Source organism: Oncorhynchus kisutch, linkage group LG7, assembly GCF_002021735.2.
Source record: "Oncorhynchus kisutch isolate 150728-3 linkage group LG7, Okis_V2, whole genome shotgun sequence".
Taxonomy (NCBI): Eukaryota; Metazoa; Chordata; class Actinopteri; order Salmoniformes; family Salmonidae; genus Oncorhynchus; species Oncorhynchus kisutch.
This window is the reverse complement of record NC_034180.2, coordinates 16,578,349-16,601,720: the sequence shown is the minus strand read 5'-3', so window position 1 is coordinate 16,601,720 and position 23,372 is coordinate 16,578,349. Positions and strand designations below refer to the sequence as shown.

Below are 23,372 nucleotides of genomic sequence, written 5' to 3'. Positions count from 1 at the left end.
ATGTATAGCATGTTACTGGTACAGCCACTACAGTCCAATTTAGGTGCTTATCAGTGTCCAAACCTGCCATTTTCAACCTGTATACAGGATGTAAAGGGTTAAACGAGGAATAGGGCAGAAATGTTGTCATAGAAAGACATTCCCTTGGTTCATTCTGTGTGTGTCTGTGTGTGTGTGTGTGTGTGTGTGACACATTAGATGTGGACAGCAGCTTGCAGAGGCCTAGCCCCGCCCCTTCTGAGAACTCTTCCAGTGTCGAGCTGTTAGCCCCTCCCCCTCAGCAGAACGCATGGGTCTTATTCGAAGAGAAGCCCTGGCCCTCGCCCAATCCGCAGTTGCAGGTAAAAGGTAATTACTCGCTCACTATGGCTTTCTAGCTCTGTAGAATTCTGTACATTGTGAAAGGGACTCTCGCATACTCTGTATACTTGCAAAAATATCCTTTATTAAAAGTCCACAGGTTTTGGTCACAGGTTCCCCCTATCATGATGATTTGGTCACCTCCTATTTCTCCTTCTGTTCTTCCTCTTCCCTACCGTCCCTCTTGTCTCCATCCATGCTTTGATCTCCTCCACTGTTTTCTTCTCCTCTGTTGTTTTTGTTTTGTTTCTCCCAGTCATCTTCGTCTTAACACGAATGTCTCCCTCCTCTTCATCTCCACCTCCCTCTGTGTTCACTCGTCCTACTCCTTGGTATTTATCGCTGCCTTCCTTCCTTCTCCACCCTCCTCCTCTTCACCTCTGGCGTCTCCCTTGAAAACGACAGACCGAGATAGGCGTCTGTTGTCTATCCAGTGCAGTAGAGTATGCTGGGTAATGGCACCATACTCGATGGCTGCCACCCAGGAGTGTACAGTATGTGTTGCTCTCTCTGCTGGTCTCTGAAGTGGTGCACTAACACACACTAACACGACACAGTCAGCACCAACACACACCAAGGCTGAAAAGTAGCCATTATACCACACATACCCACATATGTGAAGGGTGGGTGAATCAGGGAAATTGATTGAAATCTCAAAATATTTGATCTTTAGAAAATTGAAAAACATGTATTTTTGTATAGTGTACACGACCAACGTTAAAATCGTCTGAGTAATTGCAACATCGTAATTGCAACAAAACATTTTAACCAAAGTTTAATTATTATTTTGTGGTTGTTTATGGAATTCATTCTTGATGACCAAAACGGCATTTAAACTAGCAGACAATCATAGTTGGTATTATGGGTATCTATGCCCCATACTCATTTGTAAAAGTCTTAGTTAACAAAGAGTAGATACTCACATTGAGTCATTAGAACACTAGCTAACTGCATGTAACTGAACATTTTCTGGGGGGCTTGGTCATTACCTAATGCAGCGGCTATGATTGAAGCCAAACGAGCGTTGTCTTGGGGGTTGGTTTAATGTGTGTGTCTCTTGTGTGTGTTCACACATGGAAAGCGTTTATACATTGTCGCTCACCCTTTCACACCAAAAAAAATGTAAACTCAACACGCAACAATTTCAAAGATTTTACAGATTTACAGTTCAGGAAATCAGTCAGTTGAAATAAATAAATTAGGCCTTAATCTATGGATTTCACATGACTGGGAATACAGATCTGGATCTGTTGGTCACAGATACCTTAACAAAACAACAAATAGGGACGTGGATCAGAAAACCAGTCAATATCTGGTGTGACCACCATTTGCCTCATGCAGTGCAACACATCTCCTTCGCATAGAGTTGATCAGGCTGTTGATTATTGCCTGTGGAATGTTATCCCACTCCTCTTTAAGGAGGAGACTCTTCATGGTATCTCGGTGCATTCCATATGCCATTGATAAAATGCAATTGTATTCGTTGTCCCTAGCTTATGCCTGCCCATACCATAACCCCACCGCCAACATGGGGCAGTCTGTTCACAACGTTGACATCAACAATCTGCGCGCCCACACGACGCCATGCATGCCGTCTGGCCGGTACTGTTGAAAGCTGGCATTCATCTGTGAAGAGCACACTTCTCCAGTGTGCCAGTGGCCAGCGAAGGTGAGCATTTGCCCACTGAAGTCAGTTATGACGGCAAACTGCAGTCCGGTCATGGGCCTGGTGAAGTTGACGAGTACCCAGATGAGCTTCCCTCAGACTGTATTTGACAGTTGTGCAGACATTCTTTGGTTGTGCAAACCCACAGTTGTCCGGAGGTGGCTGGTCTCAGATGATCATGCCGGTGGAGAAGCTGGATGTGGAGGTCCTGGGCTGGCGTGGTTACACTTGGTTTGCGATTGTCAGTCCGGTTGGACGTACTGCCAAATTCTCTAAAAGGACTTTGCAGGCAGCTTATGGTAGAGAAATGAAAATGAATTTCTCTGGCAACAGCTCTGGTGAACAGTCCTGCAGTCAGCATGTGAAATTGCACATTGATATGCCACACCTGTCAGGTGGATGGATTATCTTGGCAAAGGAAAAACGCTCACTAACAGGGTGTAAACATTTGTGCGCAACATTTGAGAGAAATACGCTTTTTGTGCTTATGGAACATTTCTGTGATGTTTTATTTCAGCTCATGAAATGTGGGACCAACACTTTACATATTGAGTTTATATTTTTATTCATTATAGAATCGTTCCATACTCCAAGTCGATATTTACGTCTTAAGAAGGTATGCCCCTCCTGGTCAGAAATCCCGATCTACGGTTTGCAATGCTCCCACGTAGGGAAATAGGGCCTGGAAGACGAGCCCAGTGGCTTCAGGCTACTCGGCGTGTGAAATGTGGGGAACCGGTGTCCAAGTACGCTACACGTAGCTATGTATGTGGAAAACATTTCATCACAGGTAAGACATTTTATCTTGTTTAGTATAGTCTGTATCTCCACTCACTACTTGTAGCTATATAGTCTGTTGTTGGTCTTGGCTAGCTCAATGTTCCGGCCGGTAGCTAGCTAGCACTCACTCGTGGCAGCTCGCACCGCCATAAATGGGGCATAAGGGAAGCCCTACAATATTATGTTTGCCTAAGTAGTGAGGAGGCTCGGGAGCAGGCCGTGTTGAAAGGTCATCTGTAGACATGTACTTTTCTTACATTTTGAAATGGACTAAAACAAGCAGACAATGTTTTTCTGAACTTTGTTTTCTGTTATGAGGAATCTCCTTTATATGAATCTGTATTTCTAAGGCATTCTGGTAGATTGAGTTATTATTGTAGGTTCAAGTACAGATAAATACATGGCCCTCCCATATTAATTACAGACGTGTTAATTAAAAACTCCACAGCCAATGATCAACAGCAAAGGGGGTTGAATAACACTCCTATACATTGGTTTATTTATGTGGTAAAAAAAAAGAAGTATAGTGTTTGCGTGTTTATGATAGTGTGTGTAACCATGTGTCTCTGCCTCTTTGTCAGGTACTTCTAGACACAGTGTCTGTTCCACGGCCAGTTTCTGGAGTGCCGTCCCGCCCTCAGAGAGCAGCTGGACCCAATCAGAACCAGGCTCAGTCTGGACCACACAATCAGGGAAGAGCTCTGTGAGCATGGGGGCGTCATCTTGTGATCTTCCCTCCCTAAACGCAGAGGAACGGCACAATGAGTCGTCATCCCGACCCCAGTCACCCAGTGAGTATGCACGTACACGCACACACACACACACACACACACACACACACACACACACACACACACACACACACACACACACACACACACACACACACACACACACACACACACACACACACACACTCATTGTGTGTATGTTTTGTTGGGAAATAGTTAGTTATTGGGAAAGAGTATTTGGCCTCTAAGCCCCTCAGGTGTGCTACAGAAAGGAAGTGGGCAATGGTAGTCATAGATTGCTGCCTACTTAAATTATTAGATAAGGTACACACACACACACACACACACACACACACACACACACACACACACACACACACATTGCGCTTACAAGACCACACCTTCCTCTGACTCTCTCCCTGTCTGTGACTCAGCTCAATTGCTTTCAGCCACTCCCTCTGTCAGAAACAGAGAAGGGGAAGGGAGAGAAGAGGTAAGGAGAGGGGAATGAATTTAGAGGAGAGCAGAGTCCAGCGGCCTGCTCCCTAAGGATGAGGGAGCTTAGAAGGGAGTTTGGTAGGGATGAGGAGGACATGATTTATACTGGGTGGGACAGCGAGAAGCTGCCTTAGATATAAATGTTTTTCTATCCACGTTGAATTGATTTTCTACAGTAAGTCACACAGAAAAGTGAAGTAAAGCATGTGTTGGAACCGCTAGGAATAGTGTTTGAGGAAATGTTCTATGTGTTTAGGGATGTGGTCTGTTCTTGCTTGTATATTTCAACAGAAAAGAGAGAGACTAAGGGAGAAATCTCAGGCTGATGGGACACGCACGCGCAAGTTTCCATAGAGACCGGGTTAGAGGGGACAGAGTCTTGGCGAGTTGAATATTTCTCTTGATGAGATAAATGGGCTTGTCCTCATAGCCGGTCTCTCTCTCACTCACTCACACACGCACACACACACACACACACACACACAAGAATGCTGTTAATTAAATGCAGCGCACTATTCAATACCATAGTGCCCTCGAAGCTCATCACTTAGCGAAGGACCCTGGGATTAAACACCTCCCTCTGCAACTGGATCCTGGACTTCCTGACGGGCCTCCCCTAGCTGGTGAGGGTAGGCAACAGCATATCTGCCACGCTGACCCTCAACTCAGGGGCCCCTGAGGGGTGTGTGCTTAGTCCTCTCCTGTACTCCCTGTTCACCTACGACTCAAACACCATTAAATTTGCCGACGGCGGTAGGCCTGATCACAGTGAGACAGCCTACAGGCAGGAGGTCGGAGACCTGGCAATATGGTGCCAGGACAACAACCTCTCCCTTAACGTCAGCAAGACAAAGGAGCTGATTGTGGACTACAGGAAATGGAGAGCCGAGCAATATTAGCTATTTATTTGCTATTTTTGTTACATTTTAACTCTGCATTGTTTGGAAAGGGCTTGTATGAGGCCAGTGGTGACTTTAAAACAGTTATAGTTTAATGGCTGTGATAGGATAAAACTGAGGATGGATCAACAACATTGTAGTTACTCGACAATACTAACCTAAAAGACAGAGTGAAAAGAAGGAACAAAAGAAGGAATAAAAATATTTCAAAACATGCATCCTTTTTTGTAGTAAGATGCTAAAGTAAATCTGCAACAAATGTGGCAAAGAAATTAACTTAATGTCCTGAGTACAAAGCATTATGTTTGGGGCAAATCCAAAAGCATGGTGGTGGCTTCATCATTTTATGGGTATCCTTGTCATTGGGGTGGACTAGTTTTTTTTTTTTTTGGATAAAAAGCACAGGCAAAATCCTAGAGGAATACCTGATTCAGTCTGGTTTCCAACAGACACTTGGAGAAAAATTCCCCTTTCAGCAGGACAATATTGTAAAAAAACAATGCCAAATATATGGACTTGCTTACCAAGATAACGTTGAATGTTCTTGGGTGGCCTAGTTACAGTTTCCACTTAAATCCTCTTGAAAATCTATGGCATGCCTTCAAAATGTCTGTCTCGCAATGATCAACAACCAACTCGACAGAGCTTGAAGAATTTTAGCAAGAATAATGTGCAAATATTGTACCATCAGGTGTACAAAGCTCTTAGACTTACCCAGAAAGACTCACAGCTCTAATTGCTGCCACGGGTGATTCTAGCATGTATTGACTCAGGAGTGTGAATACTTATGTAAATTAGATATTTCGGTATTTAATTTTCAATAAAGTTGTTTGTTTTCACTCTGTCATTATGGGGTATTGTGTGTAGGTGGGTGAGAGAAATACTTAATCCATTTTGAATTCAAGGCTGTAACACAACAAAATGTGGAATAAGTCAAGGGGTATGACTACTTTCTGTAGCCACTAAGTATTCAATCTTTCTCTCACTCACCCTCTTTCTCTCACTCTTTCATGATATGTTCATTTTCTCTTCCCGGTCCCCCTCTGTCGCTCCCTTTTTTTCTCTCACTCTCTCTCTCATTAATCCTTCCATAACTAAGCAGTAGTGTTAACAGGAAGTGGATTTGTCTGTTGATATGATTATTGTGTATACCCGTCTGGAGCACTAGAGACTCCCAACGTGGGGCTGGCTGCGTCTCAATAGTCTCCTCTCATGGTCTCCTTTCCTTTTAATAGACCGATGAGGAGAGAAAAACACTTTTGATTATTGAGATACAACTTTAATGTTGACTGAGAAGTTCTATATTATATGGAACAGACTGCCTTATCTTCTGTCTCTTCTCTGGTGTAACCTAGTCCTAGTATACGAGACAAGGGAAAGACACACACACACACACACACACACACACACACACACACACACACACACACACACACACACACACACACACACACACACACACACACACACACACATTCCCAGCAAGAGGGGAAGGAAGCGTTGAAGTGGCTGCTTCTTCTTTCTTAATGAGGGGTTGTGGCAGAACTTCTGTTGTTTTGGAGGGAAGGGTGGTAATTATCCCTGTGTTTATGGTGGAAATTGGACAGTGGGAGAGGTGTGTGTATATCTCTGTCATTCTAAACTGCGCTACACTAGTAATAATTCTCTGATAGATGTGTGAGGTTCGGGGCAGAGGTTTTTGCGAGTGTGTGTGTGTCCATGAATGATGGATTGTGTGTGTGTGTTCAGCTGTGCTTGTCAGTTCAGCTAGGAAGGCAGCCTTAACAGGGAGAGACATAGTAGAGGAGACTAGAGATGCACAGTCTGGCTCACACTCACTCAATCACTTACTCACTACCACAATGGTTTGGGGCGAGTTCCAGCATGAAAATATAGGTTGTCCCGTTACACCGAATCCTCCACCCCTCCCCTGTAATTACCTTTTCCCTAGAGCACTATTTATTTTTTATTTAACCTTTTATTTAACCAGTAAGGGCTCATTGAGATTCGCATCCTGGGCAAGATAGGCAGCACCAAGTCATTACACAATTACAGACAGACAACATGAAAAACTACAAGTAATCCAGTAAGAACAACAGAATTCACAAGAGTATAACAAAATCATAAACCAGCAAATTAAAAACATTGACAGGTCAGGGAATCAGCCTCAAAATTCTTCTTCAGTGATTTAAAAACACCAATCGGGACAAGTTCTTCCAGTTTAAAAGTATTTTGTAAGGCGTTCCAAGCCGATGGCGCAGAGTACATAAAAGCCCTTTTACCAAATTCAGTACGGACGTTTGGAACAGTTAGCAGGATAAAGTCCTGCGAACGAAGAGATTACCCATCACATTTCTGAACAATAAAAATGGCCAAGTAAAATGGTAGTAAACCCAAAATTGCTTTGTAAATAGAAGTAGAAGGCCAGCCAACCCTGGTATATACGGTGCAGTGGTGCGTAAGGATTTTGCAGTTTAAAATAAATCTCAATGTGCCATGGTAAAGGGTGTCAATTGATCTCAAACACTGAGCGAAAGCATTCATATATAAAATATCCCCATAGTCTAGTAAAGGCATATACATGTAGCTGATACTAGCCTCCTTCTGGCTTCAAAAAGAAAAACAGGTCTTATTCCTAAAATAAAATCCCAACTTCAATTTTTTTGTAAGTTGTTGAATATGCAATTTAAAGAGAGGCCGTCGTCAATTAAAATTCCAAGATATTTATGATGTTACAGTCTTAATCTCATTGCCCTGACAGATAGTAATAGGTGAAAGGTTCAGAGATCTATTTCTTTCTTTAGAAAACACCATTAGTAGAGTTTTGTCAGTATTGAGTATAAGCTTCAATTGACACAGGGTATGTTGAACAGTATAAAAAGCAGTTTGGAAAGATTTTGTGACACACGAGGAACAACAATAAATACCAATATCATCAGCATAAAAGTGAAGTTGTGCATTTTGCACATTTCTGTCTAAATTATTATATAAATAGTGAATAAGAGGGGACCAAGTACAGAGCCCTGGGGCACACGATTACAGACAGACAATTTAGCAGACATGAGCCCATCAACTTGAGTGCACTGAGTTCTAACAGACAGATAGTTAGCAAACCATGCAACTGCATGCTCTGAAAGACCTACACCCGACAATCTCTGCCTCGGTATAGCATGATCAACTGTATCAAAAGCCTTAGAGAGATCAATAAAAAATGAGACACAGTGCTGTTTTTTGTCAAGGGCTTCAGTGATATCATTTAAAACCTTAATGGCTGCTGTAATTGTGCTATGCTTCTTCCTGAAGCCCGATAGGTATATTGATAAAATAGAGTTAGTGTATAAAAACTCTTTTAGCTGTTTACTCACAAGGTTTTCAAGTATTTTCACGAGGGGTGACAGCTTTTGAAATTGGGCTATAATAAGAGTTGGATCTCCCCCTTTTAAAAATACTGATTTCCAGATCTTTGGAATTCCATTACATTCCAGGGTTAGATTGAACAGATATGTAAGTGGTTCAGCTATGAAACCAGCTGCCAGATTTAAAAAGCAGGGATCCAAAAGATCAGGAGCTGCAGTCTTTCTCTGATTTAAGGATTTCAGGGCTATATTTACCTCCTGCACTGAGAATGGCAAAAAGATATATATCAGCGCAACAATCAGAACGGTCTCTCATTGTGTGTGATGGCAAATGTTCTCTGTGCTGTAATAAACACCTAACATAATGCTTCCTTTTGACTAGAGCTCAGTGCCACTCATTTTGGTTTGGCACCTGTGTCTGTCACACATTCAGTGAGGCACCTCACTGAAACGTTCAGAAATACACTGCTCAAAAAAAGAAAGGGAACACTAAAATAACACATCCTAGATCTGAATGAATGAAATATTCTTATTAAACACTTTTCTTTACATAATTGAATGTGCTGACAACAAAATCACACAAAAATTATCAATGGAAATCAAATTTATCAACCCATGGAGGTCTGGATTTGGAGTCACACTCAAAATTAAAGTGAAAAAACACACTACAGGCTGATCCAACTTTGATGTAATGTCCTTAAAACAAGTCAAAATGGGGCTCAGTAGTGTGTGTGGCTGCAACGTGCCTGTATGACCTCCCTACAACGCCTGGGCATGCTCCTGATGAGTTGGCGGATGGTCTCCTGAGGGATCTCCTCCCAGACCTGGACTAAAGCATCCGCCAACTCCTGGACAGTCTGTGGTGCAACGTGGCGTTGGTGGATGGAGCAAGACATGATGTCCCAGATGTGCTCAATTGGATTCAGGTCTGGGGAACGGGCGGGCCAGTCCATAGCATCAATGCCTTCCTCTTGCATGAAATGCTGACACACTCCAGCCACATGAGGTCTAGCATTGACTTGCATTAGGAGGAACCCAGGGCCAACTGCACCAGCATATGGTCTCACAAGGGGTCTGAGGATCTCATCTCGGTACCTAATGGCAGTCAGGCTACCTCTGGCGAGCACATGGAGGGCTGTGCGGCCCCCCAAAGAAATGCCACCCCACACCATGACTGACCCACCACCAAACCGGTCATGCTGGAGGATGTTGCAGGCAGCAGAAAGTTCTCCACGGCGTGTTCTCTGGCAAATGCCAAACGTCCTGCACGGTGTTGGGCTGTAAAGCACAACCCCCACCTGTGGACGTCGGGCCGTCATGCCACCCTCATGGAGTCTGTTTCTGGAGGTAATTTTGCAGGGCTCTGGCAGTGCTCCTCCTGCTCCTCCTTGCACAAAGGCGGAGGTAGCGGTCCTGCTGCTGGGTTGTTGCCCTCCTACGGCCTCTTCCAAGTCTCCTGATGTACTGGCCTGTCTCCTGGTAGCGCCTCCATGCTCTGGACACTACGCTGACAGACACAGCAAACCTTCTTGCCACAGCTCGCATTGATGTCCCATCCTGGATGAGCTGCACTACCTGAGCCACTTGTGTGGATTGTAGACTCCGTCTCATGCTACCACTAGAGTGAAAGCACCGCCAGCATTCAAAAGTGACCAAAACATCAGCCAGGAAGCATAGGAACTGAGAAGTGGTCTGTGGTTATCACCTGCAGAACCAATCCTTTATTGGAGGTGTCTTGGTAATTTTCTATAATTTCCACCTGTTGTCTATTCCATTTGCACAACAGCATGTGAAATTTATTGTCAATCAGTGTTGCTTCCTAAGTGGACAGTTTGATTTCACAGAAGTGTGATTGACTTGGAGTTACACAACATTGTGTTGTTTAAGTGTTCCCTGTTTTAGGTCAAGTTAGGATCAGTTATTTTAACAATGTGAAATGTCAGAATAAAAGTACAGAGCATGATTTATTTCAGCTTGTATTTCTTTCATCACATTCCCAGTGGGTCAGAAGTTTACATACACTCAAATAGTATTTGGTAGCATTGCCTTTAAATTGTTTAACTTGGGTCAAACGTTTCAGGTAGCCTTCCACACGCTTCCCACAATAAGTTGGGTGAATTTTGGCCCATTCCTCCTGACAGAGCTGGTGTAACTGAGTCAGGTTTGTAGGCCTTCTTGCTCGCACACACTTGTTCAGTTCTGCCCACAAATTTTCTATAGGATTGAGGTCAGGGCTTTGTGATGGCCCCTCCCAATACCTTGACTTTGTTGTCCTTCAGCCATTTTGCCACAACTTTGGAAGTATGCTTGGGGTCATTGTCCATTTGGAAGACCCATTTGCGACCAAGCTTTAACTTTCTGACTGATGTCTTGAGATGTTGTTTCAATATATCCACATAATTTTCCTTCCTCATGAAGACATCTATTTTGTGAATTGCACCAGCCCCTCCTGCAGCTAAGAACCCCCACAACATGATGCTGCCACCCCCGATGTTCACTGTTGGGATGGTGTTCTTTGACTTACAAGCCTCCCCTTTTTTCCTCCAAACATAACGATGGTCATTATGGGAAAACAGTTCAGACTTGAGAACATTTCTCCAAAAAGTACAATCTTTGTCCCCATTTGCAGTTGCAAACCCTAGTCTGGCTTATTTTTATGGCGGTTTTGGAGCAGTGGCTTCTTCCTTGCTGAGCGGCCTTTCAGGTTATGTCGATATAGGACTCGTTTTACTGTGGATGTAGATACTTTTGTACCTGTTTCCTCCAGCATCTTAACAAGGTCATTTGCTGTTGTTCTGGGATTGATTTGCACTTTTCACACCAAAGTACGTTCATCTCTAGGAGACTGAACACGTCTCCTTCCTGAGCGGTATGACAGCTGCGTGGTCCCATGGTGTTTATACTTGCGTGCTATTGTTTGTACAGATGAACGTGGTACCTTCAGGCATTTGTAAATTGCTCCCAAGTCAATCAGAAGCTTCTAAAGCCATGACATCATTTTCTGGCATTTTGTGAAATAATCTGTCTGTAAACAATTGTTGGAAAAATGACTTGTCATGCACAAAGTAGATGTCCTAACTGACTTGCCAAAGCTATAGTTTGTTAGCAAGACATTTGTGGAGTGGCTGAAACACTTAGGTTGGAGTCATTAAAACTTTTTTATGTAAACTTCCGACTTCAACTGTATGTAGCACCCACCTGAACGGAACAGTTTGTGTGTGTGTGTGTGTGAAGGGTGTTGTGTGTGAAGGGTGTTGTGTGTGAAGGGTGTTGTGTGTGAAGGGTTGTGTGTGTGAAGGGTGTTGTGTGTGTGAAGGGTGTGGGACATAATTATAGTGGGGAAAGACTGAGTAACTAGTACTCAAAATTATAGCGGGAACAGATTAGCCATGGGATGTCCTGAGGTTCTCAGAGTCCCTATAGATCCCTGCAGGGGGCCACTACCAACATTTTAAAGACTGACCTTTGACCTCAGCTTTGACCTTTTGACATTCAGGTTCACTTTAAAATGAGTGCGGGTGGGGGTGCTGCAAATATTTTCGATGGATACAGTAAGGGCACAATTTTTACTTTGTCCTTTTAGTCATTTAGCAGACACTCTTTTCCAGAGTGACTGACAGGAGCAATTAGGGGAGGGTTTCCCAAACTTGGTGGTGGGACTTGGGACCCCAAGTGGTGCACATTTAGTTCAGCTGTGTCGTGCCAGGGTACAAAACAAAATATACACCCCTTGGGGTCCCCAGGACTGAGTTTGGGGAAACACTGAATTATGGTAAAATGCCTTGCTCAAGGGCACATCAACAGATTTCTGACCTAGTCGGCTCGGGGATTCGAACCAACCTTTCGGTTATTGGCCCCAAGCTCTTAACCGCTAGGCTACCTGCCGAAATTCACACACCAATAGCGTTAGCTGGCCCGAGAGTTCTTAGCAACTCTGAACGTAATTTGCACCGATTTTACAAAATTTTACAAATCATAATGAAAGACAAATACACACACTGTGCTGCCAGTCACAGTGTAGGGCGTGAGATGCAACTGAAATTTTGCGGTTGAGGAGAGAGGATGGAGGAAGCTTGCCTTGAGGCTCTGGGCATCTTATGACATGCTTTATCTAAATTATACCAACAGAGGAGCGGCTTCTATGGAGGAACGGTGAATCTTCGAACTTCCGAGTTGGTTTAACATTGGACCAGAGCAAACAAGAAAACTAACAAGCTTGTGAAAAATGTCGGCTGTCAGATGTCTACAGCAGGTGGTCCCTAAAAGAGAGCGTGCTGAACGATCGGCAGATGAACGCGAGATCCACTTTCGGTGCGATGTGTGCGAGCCTTAAGTCCCTGTTGCTGACTGTACTGCTCAAGAATGGAGCGCATGGTTAACGCCTGCTAAGGTACACACACTTGCGCACGCACACACACGTAATATGCATGTGTAGACCCATGCTCATAGATCAACTACTACACAGGTAAGCAACCAGCGGAGGCGTAGATTAAAAGGCTGACAGACTGTTTAACTGACGAATGTAAGTAGTGAGAGAAAGGGAGAAAAGGGAAGGTAAATAGTGAAGGGAAGTAGTTTGAACGAGAGAAAGCGAATTAGAAAGAGACATGGAGAGAGTGTGGGGAAAATGTGAAAAGAGAGAGGGGCAGAGATTTGAGGTAAATATTCCTGAAGAGAGAAGAAAGGTACGAGAGAGGACCCGAACAAAGTAAACAGAGAAAGAGGGAGAAGTAGACAGGCTCCTACCCGCTCCTACATGCCCCTGTTGAACTATGCAGGGTGGCTGCTGAGTCACATGACCTGACCTACAGCCAGCACTATGGAACAGCAGGGAACTCCTCTCCCTAGTCAGCCTTTCATCCAGCTCACGCGCACACACCCGACAGACCACACACTCCTTTACTGTGATACTACTTGGTGAGCGACACTTCATTTTCTTTTGCGCATCTTTGACTAGTTATTTTCTTTTGTCTTCACTCCTTTAGTTACATCTTTGCAAGGTGTGTGGTGTGTATGTGTTTGGAGGGGGTAGTGTGAAGTGTAGTGTAAGTGTGTAATGTTTGGGTGGAGTGGTTTGCTGTCTTTGTTTGCAGTGTGTGAGTGAATGATCCTGCTGGGTAGCCTTTCCTGTGTAAATGTCCTTGACTTGAGAGTGAGAATAGAAGACGAATCAATTGTGAAAAGCCTTATTGTTGTGTTCTTTGCTCTGCCACGTTAGTTGCTGATATAACGGAAACGTCTCTGCTGTCTTCTGAGATAGCTAAACCGGAGGGAGAGAACAGGGTAGACGGAGGGAGTGAATGAGAGAGATCTGCTGAGAGAGAGTGAGTGGGTGCATGTGTGTGTGTGTTTCTAAATTCCCACTCTGTTAAGTCCTGATGAAGTTTTAGAGGGGTGTTCTCTCTCTCTCTCTCTCTCTCTCGTGCCACTGAGTCTTCATTGTCGTCTCTACTTGGCAAGACAGCCTGATCATCTGGCGCTTAGCAACAGGAGCCAGTCTTTTCACAGGGTCTTAGTCCACTGTTGATGAATAATGACACCCTCCCTCCCATCTCTATTGCTGTCTCGCGGCTGGTCGCTGAAGCAAGAGGTGTGTGCGTGTTTGTGCGCATGTGTGTGTACACTTTGCAGTCAATACAAAGCAAATGAAACTAAAACTAGTTAAAGGGATGTGATATCAGTTATTCAGCGAATTGTTAGTAAACTGCGCGTGTGTGTGCGTGTGTGTGTGTGTGTGTGTGTGTTATATGTGCCCAAGTTCTATTAGCCGTATGTACGGGATACGCATGGTATACATCGTCCAACAAAGTACTTATGTGAAGGATCCTTCTCAACAATACAACAACAATAAAAGATAAGAATATGAACATAAAGTAAATGGCTCAATAGAATAGAATAAACATTTTAGCATAAATATAATAACTTATAGTCCAATATTTACACGTGTATTGGGGAAGGGGAGGATGTGTATAAACTGAGCATTACAAGAGTCTGGTAGTAGCAGTTACGATATGTGTGTTTGTGTGTGTGTAGCATGAATGTATATGTCTGTATATTGTATTCTGTTGGCTGTATTCAACGGCAGTGGATAATGCATGTGTGCGTGTCTGTGTGTTAGACTACCATTTGGCAGCCGGTCAGGTGCTGTAAATTTCCACTTTCCCAGTAATCCTCTCCTCTCCCCCAGTCTGGCTGGTTACCTCTGTCTTTCTTTCCTTCTGTTTCTCTCTCTGTCTCAACATGAAGAGACTTGTCCTCCAGAGCTCCCGACTGCCACAGAAGTAGCCACAGTAGTTCACATACTTTTTAGGTGGTGTCGGCGGCACTCAAATATTGTCTCCCTCTTCCCTGTCCTCCCTTTATCTCCTCCTCTCTCCAGCCCACAGATACCCGGTAAGTCACCACGGCTCAGCAGCTCACCCATTTGCTTTTGTTTATCCAAAGAAGTCTAAAGCCCCATTTTTTACCTGGTCCTAACATGTCCTTTGTCTTGATCTTGTCCACATTCTGATTGTGGCCACATTTTTAGAACGGTGTAGAGGATTAAAAGACGCATTGTGATCAGGTCTTCCTGACCACCTCCAGAGGTAGTCGTGCACACGTTGTCTGGATATCTTACATGTGTAGACAGATCTGGACAGTGAAACAATTTAAATGATAGTGTATCCTGCCTTCTAAATTCATCGATATGTGTCTTAAAATGTATAGAGGTAGACCAGAAGCCACATCCCTTATTGGCAGATGAGTGGCAACCCTGATTAGAAGCAGCTGCTGGTCATCGGTTGTTCACCTGTGTTCCCTGTAAATGCTGTTTTGAATTAAAGAGTTGTACCTACACATTGAAGAAGGCTGGAAAGCCAAAACATCTGTGTATGCTATCCCTCCTGCAATGGAAAAATATACAGTTGGAAGTCGGAAGTTTACGTACACTTAGGTTGGAGTTATTAAACTCATTTTTCAACCACTCCACACATTTCTTATTAACAAACTATAGTTTTGGCAAGTCGGTTAAGACATCTACTTTGTAATTTTTCCAACAATTGTTTACAGACAGATTATTTCACCTATAATGTCAGGAATTGTGAAAAACTGAGTTTAAATGTATTTGGCTAAGTCGTATGTAAACCTCCGACTTCAACTGTGTATATATACCTTAGCCAAATACATTTAAACCCAGTTTTTCACAATTCCTGACATTTAACCCTTGTTTAACTTGGGTCAACAAGCATTTCGGGTAGCCTTCCACAAGCTTCCCACAATAAGTTGGGTGAATTTTGGCCCATTCCTCCTGACGGAGCTGGTGTAACTGAGTCAAGTTTGTAGGCCTCCTTGCTCACAATAGGATTGAGGTGAGGGCTTTTGTGATGGCCTCTCCAATACCTTGACTTTGTTGTCCTTAAGCCGTTTTGCCACGACTTTGGAAGTATGCTTGGGGTCATTGTCCATTTGGAAGACCCATTTGTGACCAAGCTTTAACTTTCTGACTGATGTCTTGAGATGTTGTTTCAATATATCCACATAATTTTCCTTTCTCATGATGCCATCTATTTTGTGAATTGCACAAATCCCTCGTGCAGCGAAGCACCCCCACAACATGATGCTTGACGGTTGGGATGGTGTTCTTCGGCTTGCGAGCCCCCCCCTTTTTCCTCCAAACATAACGGCTAAACAGTTCTATTTTTGTTTCATCAGACCAGAGGACATTTCTCCAAAAAGTATGGTCTTTGTTCCCTCGTACCGTAGTCTGTTTTTTTTATGGCAGTTTTGGAGCAGTGTCTTCTTCCTTGCTGAGCGGCCTTTCAGGTTATGTCGATATAGGACTCGTTTTACTGTGGATATAGATACTTTTGTACCTGTTTCCTCCAGCATCTTCACAAGGTCCTTTTCTGTTGTTCTGGGGATTGATTTGCACTTTTCGCCCTAAAGTACGTTCATCTCTAGGAGACAGAACGCGTCTCCTTCCTGAGCGGTATGACAGCTGTGTGGCCCCATTCAGGCGTTTGGAAATTGCTCCCAAGGATGAACCAGACTTGTGGAGGTCTACATTTTTTTCTGAGGTCTTGGCTGATTTCTTTTGATTTTCCCATGATGTCATGCAAAGAGGCACTGAGTTTGAAGGTAGACCTTGAAATATATCCACAGGTACACCTCCAATTGACTCAAATGATGTCAATTACCCTATCAGAAGCTTCTAAAGCCATGACATTTTTTCCCTGAAGTTTCCAAGCTGTTTAAAGGCACATTCAACTTATTGTATTTAAACTTCTAACCCACTGGAATTGTGATACAGTGAATTATAAGTGAAATAATCTGTCTGTAAACAATTGTTGGAAAAATGACTAGATGTCCTAACCAACATGCCAAAACTATAGTTTGTTAACTGGAGTGGCTGAAAAACTAGTTTTAATGACTCCAACCTAAGTGTATGTAAACTTCCGACCTCAACTGTGTATATACCAGTCAAAAGTTTGGACACACCTACTCATTCAAGGGATTTTCTTTATTTTGCTATTTTCTACATTGTAGAATAATAGTGACGACATCAAAACTCTGCCATAACATGTAGTAACCAAAATTATGTAGTAACCAAAAAAGTGTTAAACAAATCAAAATAGGTTTTATGTTTGAGATACTTCAAAGTAGCCACCCTTTGCCTTGATGTCAGCTTTGCACACTCTTGGCATAAAATTAATTCTGAAACTCACAGGCAGCCAGTGCAGAGACCTTAAAACTGGTGTAATATGTGCTCTCCATCTGGTCTTGGTCAGTATCTGTGCTGCAACATTCTGTATGTTTTGCAGTTGACCAATGCCTTTCTTGGGAAGACCAGACAGAGTATTATAGTAGTCAAGCCTGCTTGTAATAAAAGCATGGATGAGTCTCTCTGTATCAGCCTGAGAGAGAAATGTTCGCAACTTGGAAATGTTCCTCAGGTGGTAAAAAGCTATTTTGTTCACATTGCTAATGTGTGATTTGAAATTGAGTTCAGAATCTAAAATAACAGCTCGGTTTTTTACCTGGTGTTTTATCTTTATTGCCTGTGAATTAAGATGTGCGGGCAGATTCTCTCTGTGCTTTGGCTCCAACAATAAGTACCTTGGTCTTGGTTTAGCTGGAGGAAGTTGTGAGCCATCCAAGTATTTAAATCACTAATACAGTCTAATTTATCCGTGGAGCTAAAATCCGGTAGTGACACAGGATTGTGAAGTTGTGTGTCGTCTGCGTCGCAGTACAAATCAATGCTGTGTGTTCTGATGACTATGTCAAGGGGCAACATATATATAAACTGAACAGTACAAGACCCAAAATGTAACCTTGTGGAATGCCACATGTGATTTGTATTTTCTCTGGGTTATGTTCACTATGGGTGACAAACTCTCAACCGGTTAAATAGGTCCTGAACCAATTTATAACTGGACTGGAGAGGCCAACTCACCTCTCCAGTCTGTCCAGAATGACACCATGGTCAAGTGTCGAATGCAGCACTTAAATCCAAGAGTACAAGATCAGAGAGCGGTTTGGCATCTGTGTTGGCGCTAAGATCATTTACCACTTTAAGTAAGTTTGAGAGTTTGTCTATGCTGTGGTGTGCCTGAAAATCAGATTGGAATTTTTCAAAAATACAGTTGGCAAAATTATTTTTCAAGAATGGACGTTTGGATATTGCTAAAAGCTGAAGAATCAAGATGACTTTTCTTCAGAAGGGGTTTCACCATAGCAGTTTTTAGTGCAGTGGGGAAAGTGCCTGGAAAGTGCCTTCATCAGATATGCAATTAACAACTGTTTTGAAGAAGGTGGTGGAAGTAGCATCTCAAGAAGGGAGGTAGAAGGCTTACATTGTGATATCACTTTCCTGAGCATTTCTGTGTTAACCAGGGAAAATAACTCCATAGTGCCTTTACGTGATAGGCTAGGGCACATACCATCAAACTTCTCATCATGTCTTGCTTGACAGATACCCAGCCTAATGTTTTTTATATTATCTCTGAAATATGCCTCAAACTCATCACATTTAGATGTCGTGAAAAGTTCACACAGGTTTGCAGGGGTAGGATTTATCAGGCCATTAATGTTCGAAGCACGCACTCAGATTATTCTGATTTATTAGCGATCAATTTGAGTCCGTATGGCATTTCTAATTGTCTTGTTATATATGCCAAGTTGCTCTCTCAGAATATCCTAATGGACCTGCAACTTTGACTTTCTCCACTTCCGCTCTGCCTTTCTGCAATTTCTCCACGATCATCCAAGGGGGCTCTCTGTTTGGATGTGTCCTTTTTTCAACTTTACTGGAGCTTCAATGGTCACCCTTTAATTTGCTATTAATATTATTAACTAAATCATCACAAGGAAGGCAGAATAGGTGGAGGAGTATTGTTTACACACTCAGTAAAATCTGTAGCAACTTCAGAGGTCAGATAGCGTTTTTTAAATAATTCGTTCAGATTTACCCTGTACAAGGTAGTAAAAATCCAGTGGTGATCAGATAAAGCAACATCAACATTAGAGGATGTGTTAATAGAAAGCCCCTTGGTAATAACCAGGTCCGGTAGAAAGCCCCTTGGTAATAACCAGGTCCAGAGTATGTCTGCGGTTATGGGTGGGTCCAGTAACTTGGGATTAGGACGTGCATAGTGAGTAGTGCAAGAAGGGATTCCTGTAGAGGGCCCAACAGCAGTGAATCATGGGTAATGTAGTGTGAATGGGGTGAATAGACTACAAAGGCAGCAGCTAGTTGAAAGCCCAGTGGATTAGTATTGTGTTGGTTTGAATGGAGCCTTGTTGTATTGTAGGGTTAGTTAGCTTGCCTGGGGGAACTGTGAATTGTGAGCATGTCGGGTATGTATCTCTATGTCAACATGACCTTGGAGCCTCAACAGCCTTGCATGGCCTTGTGTGTGTCTATGTGTGTCCCTCTGCTTGGCAAATTAGTTTGCCACACTCGTACAGCAGAGTTCGGCCTGCATTGTCTGTGCTCAGAGGCCGAACATTTATCCTCTCTGTCTCTCTCTCTCCTCCCTATTTCTCGCTCTTCTCCCTATCTCTCCCTCCCTCTCTTCTTCCTCCATCTCTTCTCTCTTCCCCCCTATCTCTCCTTCTCTCCTTTATCTCTCTTATCCTCTCTCACGCTCTCCCTCTCTATTAGAACAGAGCGTGGAAGACTGATACATTCTGAGTGGAGGAATGTAGTGAGGGGAAAGAGAGAAAGGAGAAGACATTCAGGTCACTCACAAGGAGCCTTGATACTAATCTATAGAAAGAGAAACAGACGGACTGACAGACAGAAAACCTAGGCCACACTGGGATATCTCACTTTGTACTAATTGGTATATATGTTCAACTTTTAGTAAAGGTCTAAAGGAATTCCTTAGCAATTTTACAACAGTTGGGTTCCTTCAGGTCAAATGTGATTTTCCTCCGCTTTTCCTTTTGAATGTAGGCAATCTATAGTATGTAGTAGAAGTTTAGAGAGCGGTATGGGGAAGTCCTGTGGCTGCTGACACAGAAGAATTCGACCAAACACAATTTCCAGAGTCAGCGATCCTATTGTGATTGTACAATATGCGCACACGCACGCAAACATGCACACACACACACACACACACACATATACACACACACACGCGCGCACAGTATAAACACTCAGCCCCCTCCTGTACTCCCTGTTCACCCATGACTGCGTGGCCACAGGTCAAACTCAATCATCAAGTTTTCTGATGACATAACAGTGGTAGGCCTAATTACCATCAATGACGAGATAGCGAGAGCCCTGGTGGAGTGGTGCCAGGAAAATAACCTCTCCCTCAACGTCAACAAAATGAAGGAGAGGATTGTGGGTGACAGGAGAAAGCAGAGAGAGCACGCCCCTATCCACATCAACAGGGCTGCAGTGGAGAGTGTGAAAAGCTTCAAGTTCCTCGGAGTGTATGTCACCGACGACGTGAAATGGTCCATTCGCACAGACAGTATGGTGAAAAAGGCGCAACAGCGCCTTTTCAACCTCATCAGGCGGAACAAATTTGGCTTGGCCCATAAGACCCTCACAAACTTCTACAAATGTACCATTGATGTACCATGTCGCTCTAGATGTACCATGTCGCTCTAGATCACCCTGTATATCATTCGGGCTATATCATCATACTGTTTTAACCACTACATATGTAAATACTGTATTCTAGTCATGGATCATCCTATATAACTATTGCTGTACAAAACTTTTCTATTCATATACTGTCTATACTGTCTAAACACACCATTCTATGATACAAAACATTAAGGACACCTACTCTTTCCATGACATAGACTGACCAGGTGAATCTAGGTGAAGGCTATGGTCCCTTATTGATGTCACTTGTGAAGTGTGAGGGGGTCCAAATACTGGGAGGGGGGTCCATATACTTTTGGTCATGTAGTGCATATGTATACAGCGCATTCGCAAAGTATTCAGAACCCTTGACTTTTTACACATTTTGTTATATTACAACCTTCTTCTAAAATGTATTCAATTATTTGTTTCCTCGTCAGTCTACACAAAATACCCCATAATGACGAAGCAAAAACAGGTTTGTTGAAGTATTTGCTAGTTTATTAAAAATAAAAACTGAAATATCATATTTACATAAGGATTCAGACCCTTTACTCTACTTTGTTGAAACACCTTTGGCATTAATTACAGCCTTGAGTCTTCTTGACGCTACAAGCTTGGCACATCTGTATTTGGAGAGTTTCTCCCATTCTTTTCTGCAGATCTTCTCAAGCTCTGTCAGGTTGGATGGGGAGCGTTGCTGCACAGCTATTTTCAGGTACTTCTTTGTCTCGATCCCGACTAGTCTCCCAGTTCCTGCCTTTGAAAAACATCCCCACAGCATGATGCTGCCACCACCATGCTTCACTGTAGGAATGGTGCCAGGTTTCCTCCAGACTTGACACTTGGCCTTCAGACCAAAGAGTTCAATCTTTGTTTAATCATATGAGATAATCTTGTTTCTCATGGTCTGAGTCTTTAGGTGCCTTTTGGCAAACTCAAAGTGCGCTATCATGTGCCTTTTACTGAGGAGTGGCTTCCGTCTGGCTACTCAACCATGATTGGTGGAGTACTACAGAGATGGCTGTCCTTCTGGAAGATTCTCCCATCTCCACAGGGGAACATTAGAGCTCTGTCAGAGTGATCATAGGGTTCTTGGTCACCTCCCTGACCAAGGCCCTTCTCCCCCGATTGCTCAGTTTGTAATGTGACAAAATGTAGAAAAAGTCAAGGGGTCTGAATATTTTATGAATGCACTGTATGTATGTCTCTCTCTCTCAATTCAATTTCAATTGAAGGGATATATTGGCATGGGAAACATATGTTTACATTGCCAAAGCAAGTGAAATAGATAATTAGATTAAATAGACAAATTTGAAATAAACAATAAATAAAAAATAACAGCAAACATTACACCCACAAAAGTTCCAAAAGTAAATGTCATATTATGTTCAAATAGTTAAAGTACAAAAGGGAAAATAAACAACATGAATAATGGTGGTATTTACAGTGGTGTTTGTTCTTCACTGGTTGGTTTTTTCTTGTGGCAACAGGTCACAAATCTTGCTGCTGTGATGTCACACTGGTATTTCACCCAATAGATATGGGAGTTTATCAAAATTGGGTTTGTTTTTGAATTCGTTGTGGATCGGTGTAATCTGTGGGAAATATTTGTCTCTATGCTCATACATTTGGCAGAAGGTTGGGAAGTGCAGCTCAGATTCCACCTAATTTTGTGGGCAGTGTGCACATAGCCGTCTTCTCTTGAGTCAGGTCTGCCTACGGCGGCCTTTCTCAATAGCAAGGCTATGCTCACTGAGTCTGTACATTAGTCAAAGCTTTCCTTAAGTTTGGGTCATTCACAGTGGTCAGGTATTTTGTGTGTCTCTCTCTCTCTCTCTCTCTCTCTCTCTCTCTCTGACATTGCTCATTTTGCTAGTTCTTTATTTTTTGGATGTGTGCCTATTGTTTTGTATTGCTAGGTATTACTGCACTGTTGGAAGTTAGAAACACAAGCATTTTGGTGCACCGGCAATAACATCTTCAAATATGTGTACACAACCAATAAACGTTTTATTGGATTTGAACACACAATCCAGGCCTCTCTGTCCATTTTAAAGGCACAATATTGAGCTTTCGGCACAACTTTGTGTATTGGAATCTGCCACTATTCTTTTGAATCCTCCTAGTAGTTGTTTTCAATTAAATTCAACTTCTAACGCCATTTTTACATTAGCAGATGTCAGAAAGTGCTTCACAGAAACCCAGCCTAAAACCTCAAACAGCAAGCAATGCAGAATCACGGTGGCTAGGAAAAACTCCTGAGAAAGGAAGGAACCTAGAGAGGAACCAGGCTCTGAGGGGTGGTTAGTCATCTTCTGGCTGTGCCAGGTGGAGATTCTAAGTATAAGTACATGGCCATAGGTGTCCAGCAGGGTCAAATAATAATCACAGTGGTTGTAGAGGGTGCCACAGGTCAGTACCTCAGGAGTAAATGTTAGTTTGCTTTTCATAGCCAAGCATTCAGAGGTCGAGACAGCAGGTGCGGTAGAGAGAGAGAGAAAGTCTAAAACAGCTGGTCCGGGAAAAGGTAGCATGTCCGGTGAACAGGTCAGGGTTTCATGGATCAGCAGTACGACAAGTTGGACTGGGGACAGCCAGGAGTCATCAGGCCAGGTAGTCCTGAGGCTTGGTCCCGGGGCTCAGGTTCTCCGGGAGGGGAGGGAGAATTAGAGGGAGCATACTTTAATTCACACAGGACCCTAGATGAGATGGGAGAATTACACCAGCTATAACAGCCTAAACGCATGAGATAATGAGCAGCATTAGTCACTCAGTTTCAATAAATGGTTTTATACTATGTACAGTTGTGGCCAAAAGTTTTGAGAATGACACATATAAATTTTCACAAAGTTTGCAAAGATATTTTTTTCAGATGTTACTATGGAATACTGAAGGATAATTATAAGCATTTCATAAGTGTTAAAGCCTTTTATTGACAATTACATGAAATTGATTCAAGAGTCAATATTTACAGTGTTGACCCTTATTTTTCAA

The 23,372-nt window shown here is 43.0% G+C and overlaps 1 protein-coding gene across 3 annotated transcripts in view; it reads left to right on the top strand.

Moving 5' to 3' along the window:
- Positions 1–23,372, top strand: part of ston2 (stonin 2) — a 50,134-nt gene that overhangs the window by 14,778 nt on the left and 11,984 nt on the right. Inside the window, exons 3-4 of one of the 3 annotated variants that reach the window (XM_020487537.2) lie at positions 199–348; positions 3,388–3,597. In XM_020487537.2, coding sequence (XP_020343126.1) covers positions 199–348; positions 3,388–3,597 — 360 coding nt within the window. Of the gene's footprint in view, positions 1–198; positions 349–3,387; positions 3,598–12,994; positions 13,208–23,372 lie in introns of those variants that run through there. The other 2 variants (XM_031828545.1, XM_031828547.1) reach the window with 2 other exon arrangements.